Source organism: Onychostruthus taczanowskii, unplaced genomic scaffold, assembly GCF_017590055.1.
Source record: "Onychostruthus taczanowskii isolate IOZ18803 unplaced genomic scaffold, ASM1759005v1 scaffold100, whole genome shotgun sequence".
Taxonomy (NCBI): domain Eukaryota; kingdom Metazoa; phylum Chordata; class Aves; order Passeriformes; family Passeridae; genus Onychostruthus; species Onychostruthus taczanowskii.
Window position 1 is genome coordinate 903,259 of NW_024496527.1, and position 17,928 is coordinate 921,186.

General features: G+C 54.8%; 1 protein-coding gene and 1 long non-coding RNA gene across 2 annotated transcripts; both read right to left on the bottom strand.

Moving 5' to 3' along the window:
- Window positions 1–3,261: 3,261 nt before the first annotated feature.
- On the bottom strand, window positions 3,262–6,855 carry ARF6 (ADP ribosylation factor 6). Its single transcript, XM_041409887.1, has one exon. It carries the CDS (start codon window positions 6,741–6,743, stop codon window positions 6,216–6,218), a length of 528 nt encoding a protein of 175 aa, XP_041265821.1. The 5' UTR covers window positions 6,744–6,855; the 3' UTR covers window positions 3,262–6,215.
- Window positions 6,856–14,402: 7,547 nt separating this feature from the next.
- Window positions 14,403–17,722, bottom strand: LOC121338693. The gene is made up of 3 exons (XR_005953070.1): window positions 17,619–17,722; window positions 17,348–17,426; window positions 14,403–15,002 (listed from the first exon to the last, which is right to left on the bottom strand). It is a non-coding gene; the product is annotated as an uncharacterized LOC121338693 (long non-coding RNA).
- Between the last annotated feature and the right edge of the window lie 206 nt (window positions 17,723–17,928).

Genomic DNA, 17,928 nt, shown 5'->3' on the forward strand with positions numbered 1-17,928 from the left:
CCACAGGAGCCCCTTCCTTCCTAGGGGAAAATGCACAATGCTCCTCAGGGCAAAAATAACAAATATCAGCAGCCCAGGGACTTTGCAATCCCACGTTCCACTCCCAAAGTGCAAAGTCTCCCTTGGAGCAGGCGCACGGAGCCAGCGGTGCTGCCCCGTTAGGAGCTGTCAGCACCAGGCACGGCAGAGCCTGCAGCTCCCAGCCTTCATGGAATGAGCTCCTTCCCCAGTAGCAGCTTTGCAGGAATGGCAGAGGTATTTCGGGGCAGGATTGGCACTGGGTGCTTCCCTCTGCTTCTCTCTGTCCCCTGCAGTGATGATCCAGGCAGGTGCATTCCTCTGAGGGATCCTCGTGGGATGAGAATTGCTGGAGCTCAGCCACGAAAAAGGCAATGTGGTCTTCTCAAAAATCCAGGGTAATCCTGGGAAACTGCTTCCCTTGCTTCTGAGGTCTCCCAGCCAGCCCACGCCATGTCCTACTCTCCTGTAACTACAGAGGCTGCTTGAGGTTTTCCCCTTTTCCCCCCAAAATGTGAAATAAAAGTGCAACCTCACAAAACAGCTCAAGAATCATTGGATACAGTGCAGCATTTGCTGCAGCTTTCCACAGGTTTTCATGCCTTGCATTGATGAGAGAGAAAACCTCCCCTCCTGCTCCATCAGAAACTTCAGATGAAGCCAATGCCTGGTCCATGCAGTGGAAAATCAAACAAGGAATCCATTCTTGGATTCAAGAGGCACAAGCATGGGGATAATTTTAGGAGTTCACAGCTTTGTAAAATCCCAGAATGGTTTGAGCAGGGACCTTAAAACTCATCCAGTGCCACACCAGCCATGGGCAGGGACACTTCCACTATCCCAGGCTCCAAGCCCAACCCAGCCTGGCCTTGGACACTTCCAGGGATCCAGGGGCAGCCACAGCTGCTCTGGGCACCCTGTGCCAGGGCCTGCCCACCCTTCCAGCCAGGAATTCAGGTTCTTTCCTACACCTTGGCTTCCTCCTCTCCTCTGTTTAACCACCAAGGGAGTTTTCACCCCCTGAAAGGCAGCTGGAGCACCAGGATCCTGTACAGATCCAGGAGCTGTTGGTGCCACCCCTGAGGGTTGCTCTCACCTGAAAACTCCTAAGGAAAACAAAGTGTTTAAGTGTTACCAATTTCCAAGCATCGCCAAGTTCCGTCTCACAGGACACCCATGAAACCCTGCTGAAGCATTTTTCCTAACTAAAGCTGTCTCGGAAGATGCAACTAAAAAAAACCAGGAACAGAAGAGTGAAGTGCAGCCTCTGGAAGGGAACACTTGAGGCAAAGCAGGGCCCAGAGCCTGTTAAACCACTGTGAGACTCAGCAGTGACTCACATCTTGACTTTTTCCCCCTCCTTTCTTAAGGAGGCCAGAGATACCTGTTCTTAAGCAAGAGCAGAGCCACTTCCTGGGCAAACCCCGTTTGTTTCCCGCCTGTACAAACCACCCTCCACGGGGCTGCCGGGCTCTGACTCACCCTGCGCCTTCCAGAGCTGACACAGGGTGAAAACGACACCCTTCTGCTCTTGGGGTGCTCCCACTTTAGAAAGGGAGATGGATCGTGGGGCTCCACCTGGGCCTGCAGCCCCGAGGGCCTTTGCTCGGACGTAATTCCGAAACGCGAGCGCGGGACCTCGGAAGAGGAACCGAGTCAGTCAGCAGGGCTGGCATCGCTCACCAACAGCCCCGGGGAGCCGATGGAGCCCCCAGAGCCTTTGCTCGGACGTAATTCCGAAAGGCGAGCGCGCGTGGGACCTCGGAAGAGGAACCGAGTCAGTCAGCAGGGCTGGCATCGCTCACCAACAGCCCCGGGGAGCCGATGCTTCCCCACGAGACCAGGGGAAAGTTTTTATCTGAACTTCCAGAAAGCACCAAAGCTGAGGGGATTTCAGATTGCCCACACCGAGCTGTCAGGTTGGGCAGATATGAAAAACAAATCCAAGATAAAAGCACAGCCGTGCGTTTGAGGGAAGTCTGAGTCACAGAGCTCACAGCGAGGCTGCTTCCACATCCCCAGCAAGTTCTCTGCTCCTGGCAGTGCCTTTTGTCCCATTCCCAAACCCCGGTGAGAAGGGAGATCAGCTCAGCTCCCCAGGCTCTCCCAGCCCTTGCGCCAGCTGCTCTGACAGCGCTTCTAAAGCGAGACACATTCCTTTGGGAGGACTTGCACTAACAGGGATGACTTCCACTTGGGAATGGTGGGCACAGTTTTCCCAAGGCCTGTCCATGAGGACGGGGCCCTGTGACTGGGGGCAGAGCCACGGCGTGCTCCTGGCTCCGATGGGACGCGATAAGCGCCGGCATTTTGAAATGTGACTCACTGCTGCAGCCGGAGAGACACCGGTTCCCCTGCTTGTCTCCCAGCAGTTTAATTAAGTCAGAGTAAGTTCATTTACACAGCCACACCCTGGCCTGCCAGCCAGGCAGAGCCTGAACAGCCTGGAAGGGGAAGGCTCCTGCACCCACCTGGCTGGATATTCACGGAATCACGGAATGCTTTGGGGGGGAAGGGACCTCAAAGCTCAGCTCGTTCCGTAGGCAGGGATGCTGCTCCCTGGAGCAGGTAATGGCGCTCCTGAGCATTCCCAAAGCTTTGCAGCAAGGAGGCAGTTCCAGGGCTGACACCTGGCCCAGCACCTGCAGCTGTGGGAGCAGCCTGGGAGCGGAGCCCCGGCCGTGCCCTCTGCCAGCAGAGCTCCGGCTGTGACCCCGCTGCCTGTCCCAGGGGATGGCAGCTGTCACAGGATCCATATCCCGCTGCTCCCCAGCCCCAGCACCTGCCCAAGTCCTTTTGTCAGCTCACTCGTGTCCTGCTCGGGCACCGGCGAGTCCCAACGTCACATCTGTCACTCCACAAGCACCCCTAGTCACTCATCAGCCCCTTTGTCCACCCCTGCGTGTTCCACAGCGGCCTCGTGCTGCCCTTTCCAGGGAATTTCCTCCCTGGGACACGGCAGGGACAGCCCCTCCCTGCCCTCACCTTCCCGAGTTAGGTGGGGCTGGCACCAAGGCTGGAGAATCCTGACAATAAAGTTTGCTCAAGTGGGAATATTAAAGCAGCATCCTCCTTTTCCACTTACAGTCTCTCATCTAATTCTCAGAGGAATTACAGCCAGGCTTCCAATCTGGGAGATCCAGAACAGAGCCCTCTTTATGCCAGCACAACGCCCGAGTCCAGCACCAGATTGCCCCTTTCTGCTTCTCTCATAATTCAATACAAGTAACATACCAGGAGAGCTCCGCTGTATAATTGCTTTATTTTCTGCTTATTAGTTCTTTACCAACACTACAGCCATATTGAGAACACAAAATTCCTGGGTACTTCAGTCAGGGAGATCACAGGCCACAAACTCAGTCACTTGGTCGGACACGACTGAACGCCATTCAAAACTTACTCCATAAATTCACACGAACACAAACCGATGCGCTTGGAATTCCAGACTGGTTGGTTTGGTACAGAATTCCCACTTTTTCCTACTGACAGCCACCCCCTCGTGCTGAGGTCCAGCTACAGCCTAGAAAGGACGTGTTGGAAGTGAAACCTGTGGGTTTTTGTTCGGTGGCCACAGCCGGTTATTTCTGACGGCTCTGCCACACGTTCCAGTAACTTTTTTCTCCCCCATCTCTTCCTCCCCACTCCCACCCCCACCCCAAAAAAAAGAAATTTTAAAAATCCAGAAGCAAAAGCGATTTCCTTTCACCTACAAAACAGAATTACAAAGTTACTTCTAAGGGGATACAAAATTGCAAAGTCAACTTAATGCAAAGGCTGCCCCAGCGCTTGGAAACACAGGAAACCAACTCAGACAAAAAATGAAGGTATTGAAGTTTTCATGTTGACTGAGAATAGGTTTAAGAAAGTTCAAGAACCATTAATAGAGCTTCAAGTTTTCCAGTTTAGGCATTTACTTTGTGCTTGGCTATTTTATTGATGCTCCAGAAGAAAACAGTAACCATATTGTTGTGATTTTAATTTTTATACCACCACACTGTTCATTAAGTTACAGCAACAGGAAAACAAAAATAAAAGCTAGAAAATAGAGCAATGATATTCCAATGGCAAAAAGCCTTGGATTAAAATAAACTAATCTCACTTCCTCTTCTTTAGGGCTGAGATGGAAGAGTTGTTTCTACATTAAGCTTCTGCAGACTCTCTCTAATTCACAAAGTCCATCAATGCTCTATCTTCTAGCACCAAGAACCCATCCAGTCCCATTTGCAACCCACATCCAGAAAAGTCTTTTTTTTTGGAACCATACTCTAAAAGGACTTTGAAGTGCTCCAAAGCATTGGATTTCAGAAGTGAATTCAGGATTTTTATCTTCCCATACATCTTTGGTAAGAGCTCCATGTACAAGGTACTCGGCATGCAGAGTCACCACTGCAGCAATGTAGTGTAATGCCCCCAATTCCACGTAAAACTTATATTCTTGAAAAGAGAAAACAATTAAGGAAAAAAAAAAAAAGGAAAATAAAAGCCATTTTCTTCTGGTTTTGTAGCATACATTCCTAGAATTCCCCAACGGAGTTTTAACTCCTTGAGGAAATCTGAAGTTAATCCTTAAGGCTGAATAAGAACCAGCTGCTTTAACAGTTTGTGCACCCAGCGTTAATTAACACTTGATTGAGTTTTTATGCAAATACTCGCTCTGGGTGGGGTTTTTGATTGGCCAGTCCCAGCTACGGGCTGTGACATGGCTAACGAGCTGCTCTGCCCTTTAAGAACTAATTATGGAAGTTTACATTCAGCGTCGATTCTCTCTCTCCCCTCCCCGCTCTCGTTAGCAGTTCCTCAATGGGCCTCAGCCATCCAGCACAGTTCCCTTTCCTCCAGGACTGCAGCAGCCCCGGGACAAAGGGAGGAGGCTGAGTCCAGCCTTGGAAAACCAAAGCAAGCAGTGATTTCCTCAAAATGGCCATTCCTGATGTCAGAAAGCCCGGGCTCGAGCAGAGCTCGGCTCGGAACTCGCCCCTCCGCAAGGCTCCAGCATGGAAAAAGAACAATAATAATAATAACAACAACAATTTCCTTCTGGCTGTTGGAAAGAAACAGGAATCCTTTCAAGGTTTAGGTGTCTCCAGCTGCCTTGAGATGGAAGCGAGAGGCAAGTCAGAGCTGGACTTGTGCCAAAACATCTGATTTAAAGTCAAACTCATTGCAACATTTTATTGCTGCATCTGCTGGAAAGAGCCTCGGCCCGAGGACCGACACCAAGGAGTAAAAAACTGCAACTAAACCTCATTTAAGTGAAAAAACCTGCCCGGTGCCTACCCTGGAACTACAGCATCGCTCGTGCCTTGTTTGCTGTGTGGTGTGGGGAGCTGCTCTTGCATCCCTCCTCATGCACGATGTATGGGTCAGAACTTCCCAGCTGACATTCCAAAGCAGTTCTTACATTTCCCAGCGCCCGACACGCACTTTGAACGCGTTACAGTGGAATTCCCACTCTCTGCCACTGCAGGCAAGAATTCCCCTCGTTAGCCTGAGCCGTGGAGCCAGACTGAGTCACTGTTTAGTTACAGATTAACAGAACTTTTTTTTTTTCCAAAAAAAAAAAAAAAAAGTCCTTAATATAAAAAGACAGACTGCAGTTTGATTTTAAGCAACAATTTTCAGTTTACTAGATGAAGTCGACCTAGCAACATATCCTGCAAGAATGCAAAAAAGTAGCAATCTACAGCATAGTGAGAGAAGAGAGAGAAAAAAAATATATATAATCAAAAAAGTAGACCCAGAAAGCATACACTGAAAATGGACCCCCTCCCCCAACATCCCCCAAAATAATCAAACCAGCAAAGGGCTAACGAGAGGAAAAAGGAAAAAAAAACCCAACAAAACAAAAAAGTTACTTAGCAAGTCTATAATGTGTCCTTCCCCCGTTTGCTGGAAGTCTGCCGTAGCATCTAGTGCCCGTGTTCGTGTCACGTTCGGAGGTTAGAGCATCCTAACGCCAAGCAGGAGGAGTTAGAACAGGAATCCAGCCAAGGGTGCAGGAGGAAAGGGTGGCAACTGGAGAAAGGTGATCGTAATCCTATGGATGCGGTTTTGTTTTTACTTTTCAGTAGAGAATCATTCTTCTGGAAAGCCACGTGGGTCTTTTTTTTTTTTTTTTGTAATTTTTTTTTTATGTTTAAATTTTTTTTTTTGTTTTGTTTCTTTAATTCTTTGTAGACTAAATAGTTCCTCTCCCATTAGGATTTATAATTGGACGTTAACCACGTCAGCCCTTCGTAGAGTCCATCCCCCGTCGTGGCACAGGAGGGCTGCACATACCAATTCCTATCCCTGATCCGGGTCAGGCCCAGTTTCTCCTGGATCTCGTGGGGTTTCATGGCGTCGGGCAGGTCCTGCTTGTTGGCGAAGATGAGGATGATGGCGTCCCGCATCTCCCGGTCGTTGATGATGCGGTGCAGCTCCTGCCGCGCCTCGTCGATGCGGTCGCGGTCGGCGCAGTCCACCACGAAGATGAGCCCCTGCGTGCCCGTGTAGTAGTGCCGCCACAGGGGCCGGATCTTGTCCTGGCCGCCCACGTCCCACACGTTGAACTTGACGTTCTTGTAGGTGACGGTCTCCACGTTGAAGCCCACGGTGGGGATGGTGGTCACCGACTGGCCCAGCTTCAGCTTGTACAGGATCGTGGTCTTGCCGGCCGCGTCCAGCCCCAGCATCAGGATCCGCATCTCCTTGTTCCCGAAGATCTTGGACAGCACCTTGCCCATCTCGGCGGCATCCAAGGGAGGGCGAGAGGGCGAGCGCCGGCCCGGCGGGGAAGGGCGGGCGGGGCTCAGCGCGGGCCGCGCATGGGGCGGCGGGGAGGCGGCTCCGCTGCTCCCGCCGCTGATTGGGCTGCGCGCGGAGGGGGCGGGGCCGCGGTGGGGAGAGGCGCCACGCGATCGCGCGTCAGCGCGGGGCGCGTCTTAAAGGGGCAGGACCCGCGGGGGACGGGCCGGGAGCCGTCCCGGGACCGAGCCCCGAACCGAGCCCCGGCGCGGGCGCTGTGTGCAGCGGGGCCGGGGGAAGCCTGGCACGAGTGCCCGCAGAGGCTGTGGCTGCCCCCGGGTCCCTGGCGGTGCCCGAGGCCGCGCTGGGAGCAGCCGGGACAGTGGCGGGTGTCCCTGCCGGGGCCGGGCCGGGTCCGTTCCAGCGCGGCCGGCCGTGATTCAGCGCTGCATCACCGGGTGTGTGACTCCGCGTTGTCCCGGGTCACTCCCTGTGATTCGGGCGGGTGAAACTCCGCGGATCAGCGCTCGGGGCACGGCCCTGCCCTGTGCCCGGAGCCGTGCCCCGGCACGCCCAGCGCGGAGCGCCGCGGCTCCTGCACGCACACGCCGGGCCCCGTCCCCGCCCCGGGGCCGTGCCGGGAACCGGGACACGGGGACGGTGCCAGGGACACGGGAGCGGTGCCAGGGACACGGGAGCGGTGCCGGCTGCTCCTCCGGGCCGGCGCTGCCGGTGCCCGGCCGGGTCCTGCGGGAGCCAGCCTGGGGCGGTGGCTGCTCCTGAGTTCGTGGAGTCAATGGGGGGAGCGGCACCTGGAGCACAAATCCCACAAAACCATGGAATCCCAGACTGGTGCGGGTTGGAAAGGACCTTGAATCCATCTCCTTCCACCCCTGCCACGGCAGGGACACTTCCCACGGGATGCACTTGGTCGCTGTGGGGTCTCCTGCTGGACAGCACAGAGTGCATTCCCTTGAGGTGTAGGATTGACTGAACTGGACCTTCCCATTCCCTTCAAAAGCACCAAGCTGTGAGTTGATTTCTATGGCTGATGGCCTGGCACGTGGAAAGCAAACTCTTGGAGCTGCCAAGGGGAATGCTTTGTGTCTTTAGGAGAACGGGAGCTCTGCTAGACTGCAGAATTAATAAAGGATCAGCTCTTCCCCCTGGTGAGCAGGGACAGGAACAGCTGGAGCTGTGCAGGGATGTTTAGCTTGGAGACAGGGAAAGGTTCTTCTCCTGCAGGGCCAGGGGTTGGATCCACAGTTCTCGGGGGTCCCTTCCAGCTCAGGACCTTCCACGGTTCTGTGATGTCAGGAGGAGTTTTGGAGGAAGGCTTTGCTCTTTCCTGCAGGAGCCAGGAGGGAGGATGCCAAGGCAAACACGGCGTCCGTGGCCTGGCTGTGCCAGGGCTCGGCCTGCTGACCCCAGGGCTCAGGAGTGTCCCTGCCTGGCCGGGCACTGCCCGAGTTCACGCTCTGCTGATTAAACCAGCAGATAATGCTGCTAATTATCACACTGGGTTGGGATTTCCAGCAAGCCCTGATCCCGCTGGATGCAGCTGGCTCAGTCTCCTCTCTCACTAGCACGGGATATTTATCTGAACAGAGAGCTAAATATTTGCAGGGCTAAAATTAACCTCAGGCTGTGGCTATTGGTGGGTTTTCACTTGGCTCTCTCAGTGTGACCATTTCCATGCTGCTGAGTTCGTTCAGTCAGGCAGCACGAGCCCACAAGGGTTCCCAGCAGCACAGAAAGGTGATGTCAGGACCTTTGAGGTCCATCCTCTGCCCATGAGCCGGAATCTGTTGTTCTTCCCTCTCCTCGGAGCAGCTTTTTGTGCTGTCAGGAAATGACTTTTGGTGCTTTTGTTCTGACAGTGCAAAGCATTGAGGAGAGGGTGTGACTGTGCTGAGGTTGTTCTGCTTTCCTTTGTAAGAGCTGAGGGGCTCCTTTGGGCCTTTCTCCCGTTTCCCACCAGGTGAGGAGCGTGGATCTCAGGGATTAGGGGAGAATAAAGCACAGGAGGTGGAGCACAGGGTGGGGTCTGGGATGCTGTGTCACCCCCCTCTGGGTACCATGAAACCCCACGGAATGAGCACCTGCAGGGTGGGGAAGTGCCCTTTCCATCTGCTCCCCACTTTGCACCCAGCCATGCTGTTCCTCGGGTCTCTCCTCTTGAATCTTGGCTTTTGTTTGCTTTGTTGGAGGCTGTGTTGTCCATCATCCCTGGGGATTGGGTGCAGACAGGGCTTTGCCTGCTTTAGATCTGTCCATTTCACCTGGCAAACAGCTTTTCTGAACTCCTGCTGTCCTTTCCCTCCTGGAAAAGTGATGGGACCTGTGCAACACCTGCCAGAGTTTCTCTGAGCTGCTCCTGCACTGGAGCCTGTGGAGATCAGGCCCTCCCAGAGCCCCCTGCTCCAATCCCTGTTCTCCCTCTGCCTGCTAACGATGCCTCAGGTTTGGCTTTTATGGTTTCACATTCTGTGCTGCTTTAGTGTGTCTCCTTTCCCTGGATCCCTGGCAGGGCCTGTGGCTGAGTTGAGCTGCTCTGGGCTGTGGTCGCAGCTTCTGCCTCTGTGTGACACTGAGAGCACCCAAAACTGATCTTCCCATGATCATCCGTGGCCCAAAACCTGCCAGAGGGGAATGATGAGCTGCACTTCTTCCCACAGAAACCCCAAACTGATGGGGGGATGTGGTTACGTGCCCTGGGCAGCTCGGGTTGGAAGGGAGCACAGTGGGGTCACCTGGTGCCAGCTCCCTGCTGGGCAGGGCCAGCACGGGGCACAGGATCGTGTCCAGCTGGTTCTGGAATGCCTCCAGGACTGGAGACTCCTCTCTGGGCAATCTGTTCCAGTGCCTGCTCACTGCACAGTAACAAGTTCTTCCTCAGAAGAGAAATGGGATTCACTCAAATGCTTTTCCACCTGTGCTGGGATTTATTCCCAAGGATCCTCCCTGCTCTTCAGGAAAGCTTCCCAGCCTCACCAGGGGAAGATTTGCCACGGCCTGGCTGTGCTTTTAGAGGAAGTATTCCTGCTCTTGAGGAGGATAGATAGCAAGGAGACATTTGAGCACTCAGCACTTTGGGTAGTTAAGATCTCAAATTAGTCACTAATGAACTCAGTGCAGTCAGTCCTGGCAGCTCACATTTCCCAGTCCCGCGGGGATGGGGAGAAGCTGGAGAGAGAGCACCACCTACTTTTGGAACCTTTCAGTGGAGTCCTGTTGGTTTCCTCCACCTACTTTTGGAACATTTCAGTGGAGTCCTGTTGGTTTCCGTGAGTGCACAGGAAGGAGGGTAAACAGGAAGCAAATGGAAATAACTTCAGCTATAAAGCAAAAAAAGGCTTTGCTGTCTGAGGGATCCCAGTCCCTGCAGAGCCTCTGGGAGAGCACAGCCTCTAAAATGGGAATTGGTTTGGAAAGACAAGCCCTTATTTTTAAGAGAGAGACTTAAGGTGCTGTGGGGTGGAAATTTGTCACCACAGGTGAAGCGTGATGGTCTGAGCAAAGCAGGTTCTTCACCTCAGGATGGATATAAATGTGCTGCCTGTAAACCCTCAGGGAAGGAAATGCACCTCTGGGCACTGGCTACTCCATATAGCTCAGCCTCACACTGCTGACTGATTTTCAAGGTAAAATATCCCAGTAAAGCACTCAAAATAGCCAAATATGCCCTAAAATACATGAAAAACGTGAGCTCTTAGAAGGGGTTCAGTTTCACACACCTGCTTGAGAATTAAAACCCTTCCCAGGTCCTTGGCAACCCCTAGTGAGTTACTGGGTAGCCTGCAGGAGTTAAATATTTCAAAAGTGAGTTAAATATTTTAAAAGTGAGTTAAATGTTTTAAAAGTAAGTTGAATGTTTAAAAAATGAGTTAAATGTTTTAAAAGTAAGCTGAACGTTTTTAAAAGTGAGGTGAAATTTTAAAAGTGAGGTGAGTGTTTTAAAAGTGAATTAAATATTTCAAAAGTCAGATGAATGTTTTAAAAGTGAGGTGAGTGTTTTAAAAGTGAATTAAATATTTCAAAAGTCAGATGAATGTTTCAAAAGTGAGGTGAGTGTTTTAGAAGTGAATTAAATATTTCAAAAGTCAGATGAATGTTTTAAAAGTGAGGTGAGTGTTTTAGAAGCGAGCTCTGTGTGATGCTGTGTCAGTGGATGGGGTGGCCCGTGTACCTGCTGGGGATTTACAGCCCAGAGGGAAAAAAGCAATCATGGTTATAAAGTGATTAGGGCTTACAGCCTGGGGAGAAGGGCAGCAAATACCTGTGGGACCTTGTGGTGGCTCAGCTGGGCCTGGCTGCTCCTTATCTTCCCTTATCTTTCCTTATCTTCCCTTATCCAGGAGGAACCCCTGGGCAGTGCAGGTACCAAGGTTTGCATTTATTGTTTTCCATGGGTTTGCAGGGCTGTGGTTCCATGTTCTGCCCTCCACCAGAGGTCCAGGTGCTGTCACAGCAACTGAAACACCAAATTAACCAAGCCTTGAGAAAACTGATGCTCATCAGTCAGAGAATTTTTATCTCTTTGAATGTGAATCAAGTTCCAATCACTGTGGACCATCAGGCCAAACCTGTTTTGATGGGGTGCAGCCCATCTTTTCCCTGCTTCCCTCTTGACAGAGATGGGAAAAGCCTTTGTTCACTGATCCTTCAAAGACCTTTGTGGATTTCCAAGGAAGGAAAAGGGAATATAATAACAGCTCTGGCTTTAGTATCTGTGTTAGATAAATTCTCCCGTTGTGAAAACAAATTACATCCTCGATACAACAATGGCATTCCAGGGGCAGATTTGTCATGGAGATATCTGACACAATGGGCCAAGTGTCCTGTGCAGGGGTGAGTCAGGGAGAGAAGCCTTTCCCAGAGCACTTGGCCCTGGTCCTGCCTCCCTGTGGGCAGGGAGGGGTGGGGATGGCTCCCATGGATGGCTCAGCCCTGTTTCCTGTGATTTTGGATGCGGCAGCAGCTGGGATTGGCAGGAAGCTGAACCTGAAACCTCCAAAGGTGTTTGTGCTACAGGCACAGTGGCATCAGAGACATCCCTGGATCTTCCCATCCCGTTAAGGAGTGGAGGTGGGAAGGGTGTTGGACAATATGGGAATTTGTTTGGAAAGACCATTATTTTTAAGAGAGCAACTTAAGCCACTGTGAGGTGGAAATTTGTCATCACAGATGAAATTTGAGCAAAAAATATCCTGGCTGCAGCAGGTCTCTGTGAACCCGAGTGTGCTGGAACAATGCCTTGAGGATCCTGAAGAACCAATAAAACCCCACAGGTATCACCAGGAAAAAGCCCTGTCCTGGTCTCCAGCCCCCTGTGGAAGTGAGGAAGAGATCCTCAGAGCCCCTGGCAGGGCCTGGAGGGGCTCCAGGAGAGCTGGAGAGGGACTGGGGACAAGGCATGGAGGGACAGGACACAGGGAATGGCTCCCACTGCCAGAGGGCAGGGATGGATGGGAGATTGGGAATTCTTTATTCAGAGGGTGCTGAGGTATTGCAAACAGGTTTTCAGTATATAAATCTACTCCCTGTAACCACCCCCAGTGAAAGAAATGCACCTCTGGGCACTGGCTATACTCCATATAGCTCAGCCTTACACTGCTGACTGATTTTCAGGGTAAAATACCTCAAAAAAAGCACTCAGAAAAAGCACATTGGATGCTCCTGGATCCCTGGCAGCGCCCCAGGCCAGGCTGGAGAGGGCTTGGAGCAGCCTGGGACAGTGGCAGGTGTCCCTCCCATGGAAAGGGGGTGGAATGGGATGGGATTTAAGCTCCCTTCCCACTCAAACCATTCAGGGATTCTATGATTCCAGAATATTTAGGGTTTTGTAATATATCCTAAGTACATCAAAATGTCTCTGCAGGTATTATTGGCAAAGCTGGCTCCTCCTTTCCCAGGGTGCTCCCAGGAGCAGAGAGAGGAAATGAAGAGGGAGGTGGATACTGCCTGACCAAACCTTCACATGCCAAAATCCTGGATCACCACCATGGCAACATCAGCCTGAAAAATCCTAAAGCCTTAACAAGAAGAATAATTCCCATGGTGGGAATAATGAATTATTTCCATGGTGGGAACAACCCCCATGGTGGCAGAAATAATCCCATGGTGGGATTTTGGGGGGTCCTGTGCAGAGCCAGGAGCTGGACTCCATGGTATTGTGTGGCTGGCTCTATTCCGTGACTCTGTGGTTGCCTGGCCCTTGGAAGGAGGAGTTTTGGAGCTCAGTGGGATCCCCAGGCTGATGATTTGTGGGGCCGGAGCCTGGCTTAGCCCTAACTCTGTGCACAAAGCTCCGGCGGGGAGCTCAGCGGGATCCTGGAGCAGCTGCTCCCGCTGGGCTGGGCGGGTCCGGCGGCTGCGGCTGAGCTCCGGAGGGGAGGGCACCCCGGGGCTCCGGGATGGGCTCCGGAGGGCACCCCGGGGCTCCGGAGGGCAGGGCACCCCGGGGCTCCGGGCTGAGCTCCGGAGGGCAGGGCACCCCGGGGCTCCGGGATGGGCTCCGGAGGGCAGGGCACCCCGGGGCTTCGGGATGGGCTCCGGAGGGCAGGGCACCCCGGGGCTCCGGAGGGCAGGGCACCCCGGGGCTCCGGGATGGGCTCCGGAGGGCAGGGCACCCCGGGGCTCCGGAGGGCAGGGCACCCCGGGGCTCCGGGATGGGCTCCGGAGGGCAGGGCACCCCGGGGCTCCGGAGGGGAGGGCACACCGGAGCTCCGGGATGAGCTCCGGAGGGCAGGGCACCCCGGGGCTCCGGAGGGGAGGGCACCGGGATGGGCTCCGGAGGGCAGGGCAGCCCCGGGGCTCGGGAGGACAGGGCAGCCCGGGGCTCCGGAGGGCAGGGCAGCCCCGGGGCTCCGGGATGGGCTCCGGAGGGCAGGGCACCCCGGGGCTCCGGGATGAGCTCCCGAGCTGTGCCCAGCCCCGAGGGGCTCATTTCGCATCTCGGCTGTCGCTTTGGTGCTGCCCTGCTCTCTGGGCCCTCCTCAGGCTGCCAAGCCCGTTCCCATCACATTTTTTTTTTTCCAGGAAATCACGCAGTTTCATGCCCCTGCTCTCCCAAATCCCTCCTGTTATGGTTTCTTCATGCAAGGAAAAATGTCTGTGTTTGTGGCAGGAAGAATCCCCGTGTCCGTGGCAGGAGGGGGTGCCTGGATGTGTGCAGTGTTATTTCCGTGGGGATTGTTTGCCTTTCTCCCCTGTTTGTGGATGCCAGGCCCCCCTCTCCTCATGCCTTGACCCCTAAACCATTATCCTAATGCCTTTAGCCAAAACTCCAGCTGTCACCAGCAGCTCTTCCTTAAGGAGATAAAAGCCCAGAACAAGGTCTGGGATCTCTCCCATGCAGCCCTGACACCCTTAATGCTTCAGGCTTGTGCAGCACTGGGGAAAATCTTATTTTCTTCTCGAAGATGGGATTGCCCTGTGGACTTTAGCCCTGGACTTTGCTCCAGCAGCCCAGAGGCCAGCTCGGGCTGGAGGAAGTGCTCACACACCTCAGAGTGGCTCTGGCAGGGCAGGAGGTGTGGCCCTGCCTGGGCAGGACGGCCTCGCCTCGACCTCTGCGCTGGAGAAACACAATTCCATGAGCTATCCATGGAGGAGAGGGAGCAGCCAGTTATTCCCATGGGATACCTGGGGCAGGACACTTTGACAGAGGCAAAACACAGAGTTCAGATGAAAAATCCTCAGTGAATGATTTCCTAGGCAGCAGCCTGTTGTGGCAGGGAATGAATAAAAACAGGGAGCTCCTGAATTTTATTCCTTGCCTTAGGTTTTTGTTATTTTTCTATCCTTTGCTGAGAATCATTCACCTCATTCCATCTGCAAGGAGCATGCTGCGCCTCAGACATTCTGCAAATCCCTCTGATCTCTCTCTGGGCAACATCCCAGAGCAGAGCCACGAACTTAAAACTTACACCAGCACACCCTGACCTGTCTAAACCAAAGCACTGTGCTGGATGCTCACTTGAAAAGCTAAATTCTGCTCCGTGTGCCTGCTGCTCCTCCCACCGCGCTGCTGCCGCTGCCGAGGAGCCGCTCCCGGGCTGACGGGGAGCCGAGGCAGCGGAGGGAGCAGCCGGGCACGGTGGCTTGTGCCTGTAATCCAAGCTCCGGGGAGGCTGAGGCTGGCGGACCGCTGAGCCCGGGGGTTCTGGGCTGCCGTGCGCTGTGCCGAGCGGGCGTCCAAGCTAAGGCCGGCATCGATATGGTGGCCCCGGGGGAGCCGGGGGCCACCAGGTCGCCTAAGGAGGGGTGAACCGGCCCAGGTCGGAGACGGAGCAGGTCAAAGCTCCCGTGGCGGTCAGTAGCGGGATCGCGCCTGTGAACAGACCCTGCAGCGCAGCCCGGGTGACAGGACGGGACCCAGCCTCTTTTGGCACCTTATCCCCTCGGACCCAGCCTCTTTTGGCACCTTATCCCCCCGGACCCAGCCCCTTTGGCACCTTATCCCCTCGGACCCAGCCCCTTTGGCACCTTATCCCCTCGGACCCAGCCCCCTTTGTCAGCTCTCCGTGCCGCGGAGCAGCCACACAGCAGGGAAAGGCAAAAGCACTCCCAAGGATGCTCCTCCTGAGGATGGAGCGCCAGCCTCGCCCACCCAGACGTGCTCGGGTTTTGGTGGGATGTGTTGGGATCGCAGCAGATGTGAATGTAAAACTGGGAAATGCCGGGTTCCTGTGCCGGCCAGCAGGAATTCCCGACGTGTTTCTGGCTGCGAGGCAGTCCCAGCCGTGCCTCAAACGCTGGGGAAGCTCCCAGGAGCATCTCGTTACTCTGCTGGTTTTTACTGTCACAGCCCGTTGGTGTCCTCGGCTCTGAGCTCCACACTCTCAGGAGAGCGCTGGCAAATCGGGGAGCTTTGCTCCACGAGGAGTTTTTTTTTCAAAGCAGGACATGCCCGGGCTGCTCTGTCCGGAGCTGTCCCGGGACAGAGCTCCAGGCTGTGCCTCGCTCGGCTCGGAACGAGAACAGCATCAGGGTGTGCCTGCTCTGGCTCCGAGTGGGGCTTTGGGCTTCCTCAGCAGCCCAAACCTCCTCAAAAACCATTCCTGTCTAGCCAAGCGGATTGGAACATAAACCAGAGCGAGCTCGAGGGCATTCCCTCGGTTCCCCACTGCCACTGTGTGGCCAGGCAGAGCTCGCACAGCACGGGTGGCAGGAATCTGCAGAACAGCTGGATCTGGTGGGATCCCAGTCCTGGGGAGGCTGAGGTTGGGATTTTGGGCTGCAGTTGTTGTGCTGGTGGAAGTTCAGTGGGGATATGGTGCTCCTGAGAGAGGCCCTGATCCTGAATCCCACTGTGAATCCCTGATAACAACGCCCAAATTGTGTAAGAAGTGAAGAATTCGGGTTTGTGCTGAGAATGGGGAGGGGGTTTTGTCCTTGACCTGGCTGCTTCCTCAGCAGGGAAACTACAGTGTGTGCTGGGGATGAGATTGGGATAGAGGGAAGGGGGAAATAGGAAGAGAGGGAGAAGGGAAATGAGAAGGGGAAAGAGGAAAGAGAATGGGTAAGGAGAAGGGGTAAGGATGGGAAGAAGGTAAAAGCAACAAAGGAGAAAGGGGAAGGAGAGGAAGGAGAATGGGAAGGGATAAGGAAAAGAAGAAGGGGGAAGACAGGGAATGGGAAGCAAAAGCGACAAAGGAGAATGGGAAGGGATAAGGAAAAGAAGAAGAGGGAAGACAGGGAATGGGAAGGGAAATGGGGAAAGAAAAGGATGAAGAGACAGGGGAAGGGAAAAGGAGAAAGGGGGGGAAAGGAAGGAGGAATGGGAAGGGGAAAAGAAAAGGGGAAAGGGGAAGGGAGGAGGAGGGGGAAAAGCATAAAGGGGAGGGAGGAGAAGAAGAAGGAGGAGAAGGAAATGGAGAAGGAGAATAAGAAGGAGAAAGAGGAGAGAAGAAGAAGATGGAACAGGCGGAGAAGGAGAGGAGAACGAGGAGGAGGAGGAGCAGTACAAACAGCAGGGAGGAGCGAGAACAGCAGCAGGAGGAGGAGGAGGATCAGGAGGCGGGACGGGGCGGCTCCACACAAAGCGTATCGCCGGCGGAGCCCGCTGCCATCACCGAACGAGAAGGAGGAGGAGCAGTACAAACAGCAGGGAGGAGCGAGAACAGCAGCAGGAGGAGGAGGAGGATCAGGAGGCGGGACGGGGCGGCTCCACACAAAGCGTATCGCCGGCGGAGCCCGCTGCCGTCGCCGGGCGCGGTGGCGCGCGCCTGTAATCCCAGCTGCCGGGGAGGCTGAGCCCGACGGATCGCTTGAGCCCAGGAGTTCTGGGCTGCCGTGCGCTGTGCCGAGCGGGCGTCCAAGCTAAGGCCGCCATCAATATGGTGACCCGCGGGGAGCTGCGGGACACCAGGTTGACTAAGGAGGGGTGAACCGGCCCAGGTCGGAGACGGAGCAGGTCAAAGCTCCCGTGGCGGTCAGTAGCGGGATCGCGCCTGTGAATAGCCACGCCAGCGTAGCCTGGGCAATACAGAGACACGCGGGCTCCCTTTTGGCCCCGCAGCGCAACTAACGCGCCCCAAAACCCCGCAGAAACCGCTTTTTTTGCCCCAAAACCGCGCACACGAACACCGCCTCCTACCGGCCGAACACCGCAACAACGCCGCACCGCCCAACCGCTAAGTTCACAGCTCCGAGCAGACTCTGAAGACAAATCAGCCCTGAAAGAATAAATGTGGACAAACGCTCACGGCAGGGGTCCCGCGGCTCCCTCCGCTGCCCCACACGGACACGCCCGGGCTCCCTCGCCGCGCTCAGCGCAGAGACGCGGGACCCTTTCCCCACACACGGGACCCTCTCGCGCCCTTTTTGCTCCCCCTTTCGCCGCCTCTCCCGGGATCACACACACACACCCTTTTTTTGTCACCGCCGGAGTCTCTTTTGTCATTCCCGGAGTCTTTTTTTATCATTCCTGGACCGTTTTTTGTCACCGCCGGGCCCCCCGCGCCGCGCGCCCCCTCAGCGCCCCCGCGCTCACAGCGCCTCCTGCTGGTCGCGCGCGGCGCCGCCCCGCCCGTCCCAGCCATGAGACCCTGGTCTCTCCTTCTCTGTACACTGCACATGTTCACAAAGATATCCGCCCGGCTCAGCCCATGCGCGGCCGCGGAGCGCCGGGGATTGGCGCCGGGCGCGACCCGTAGCGCCCGTGGGCGCAGGCGCGGG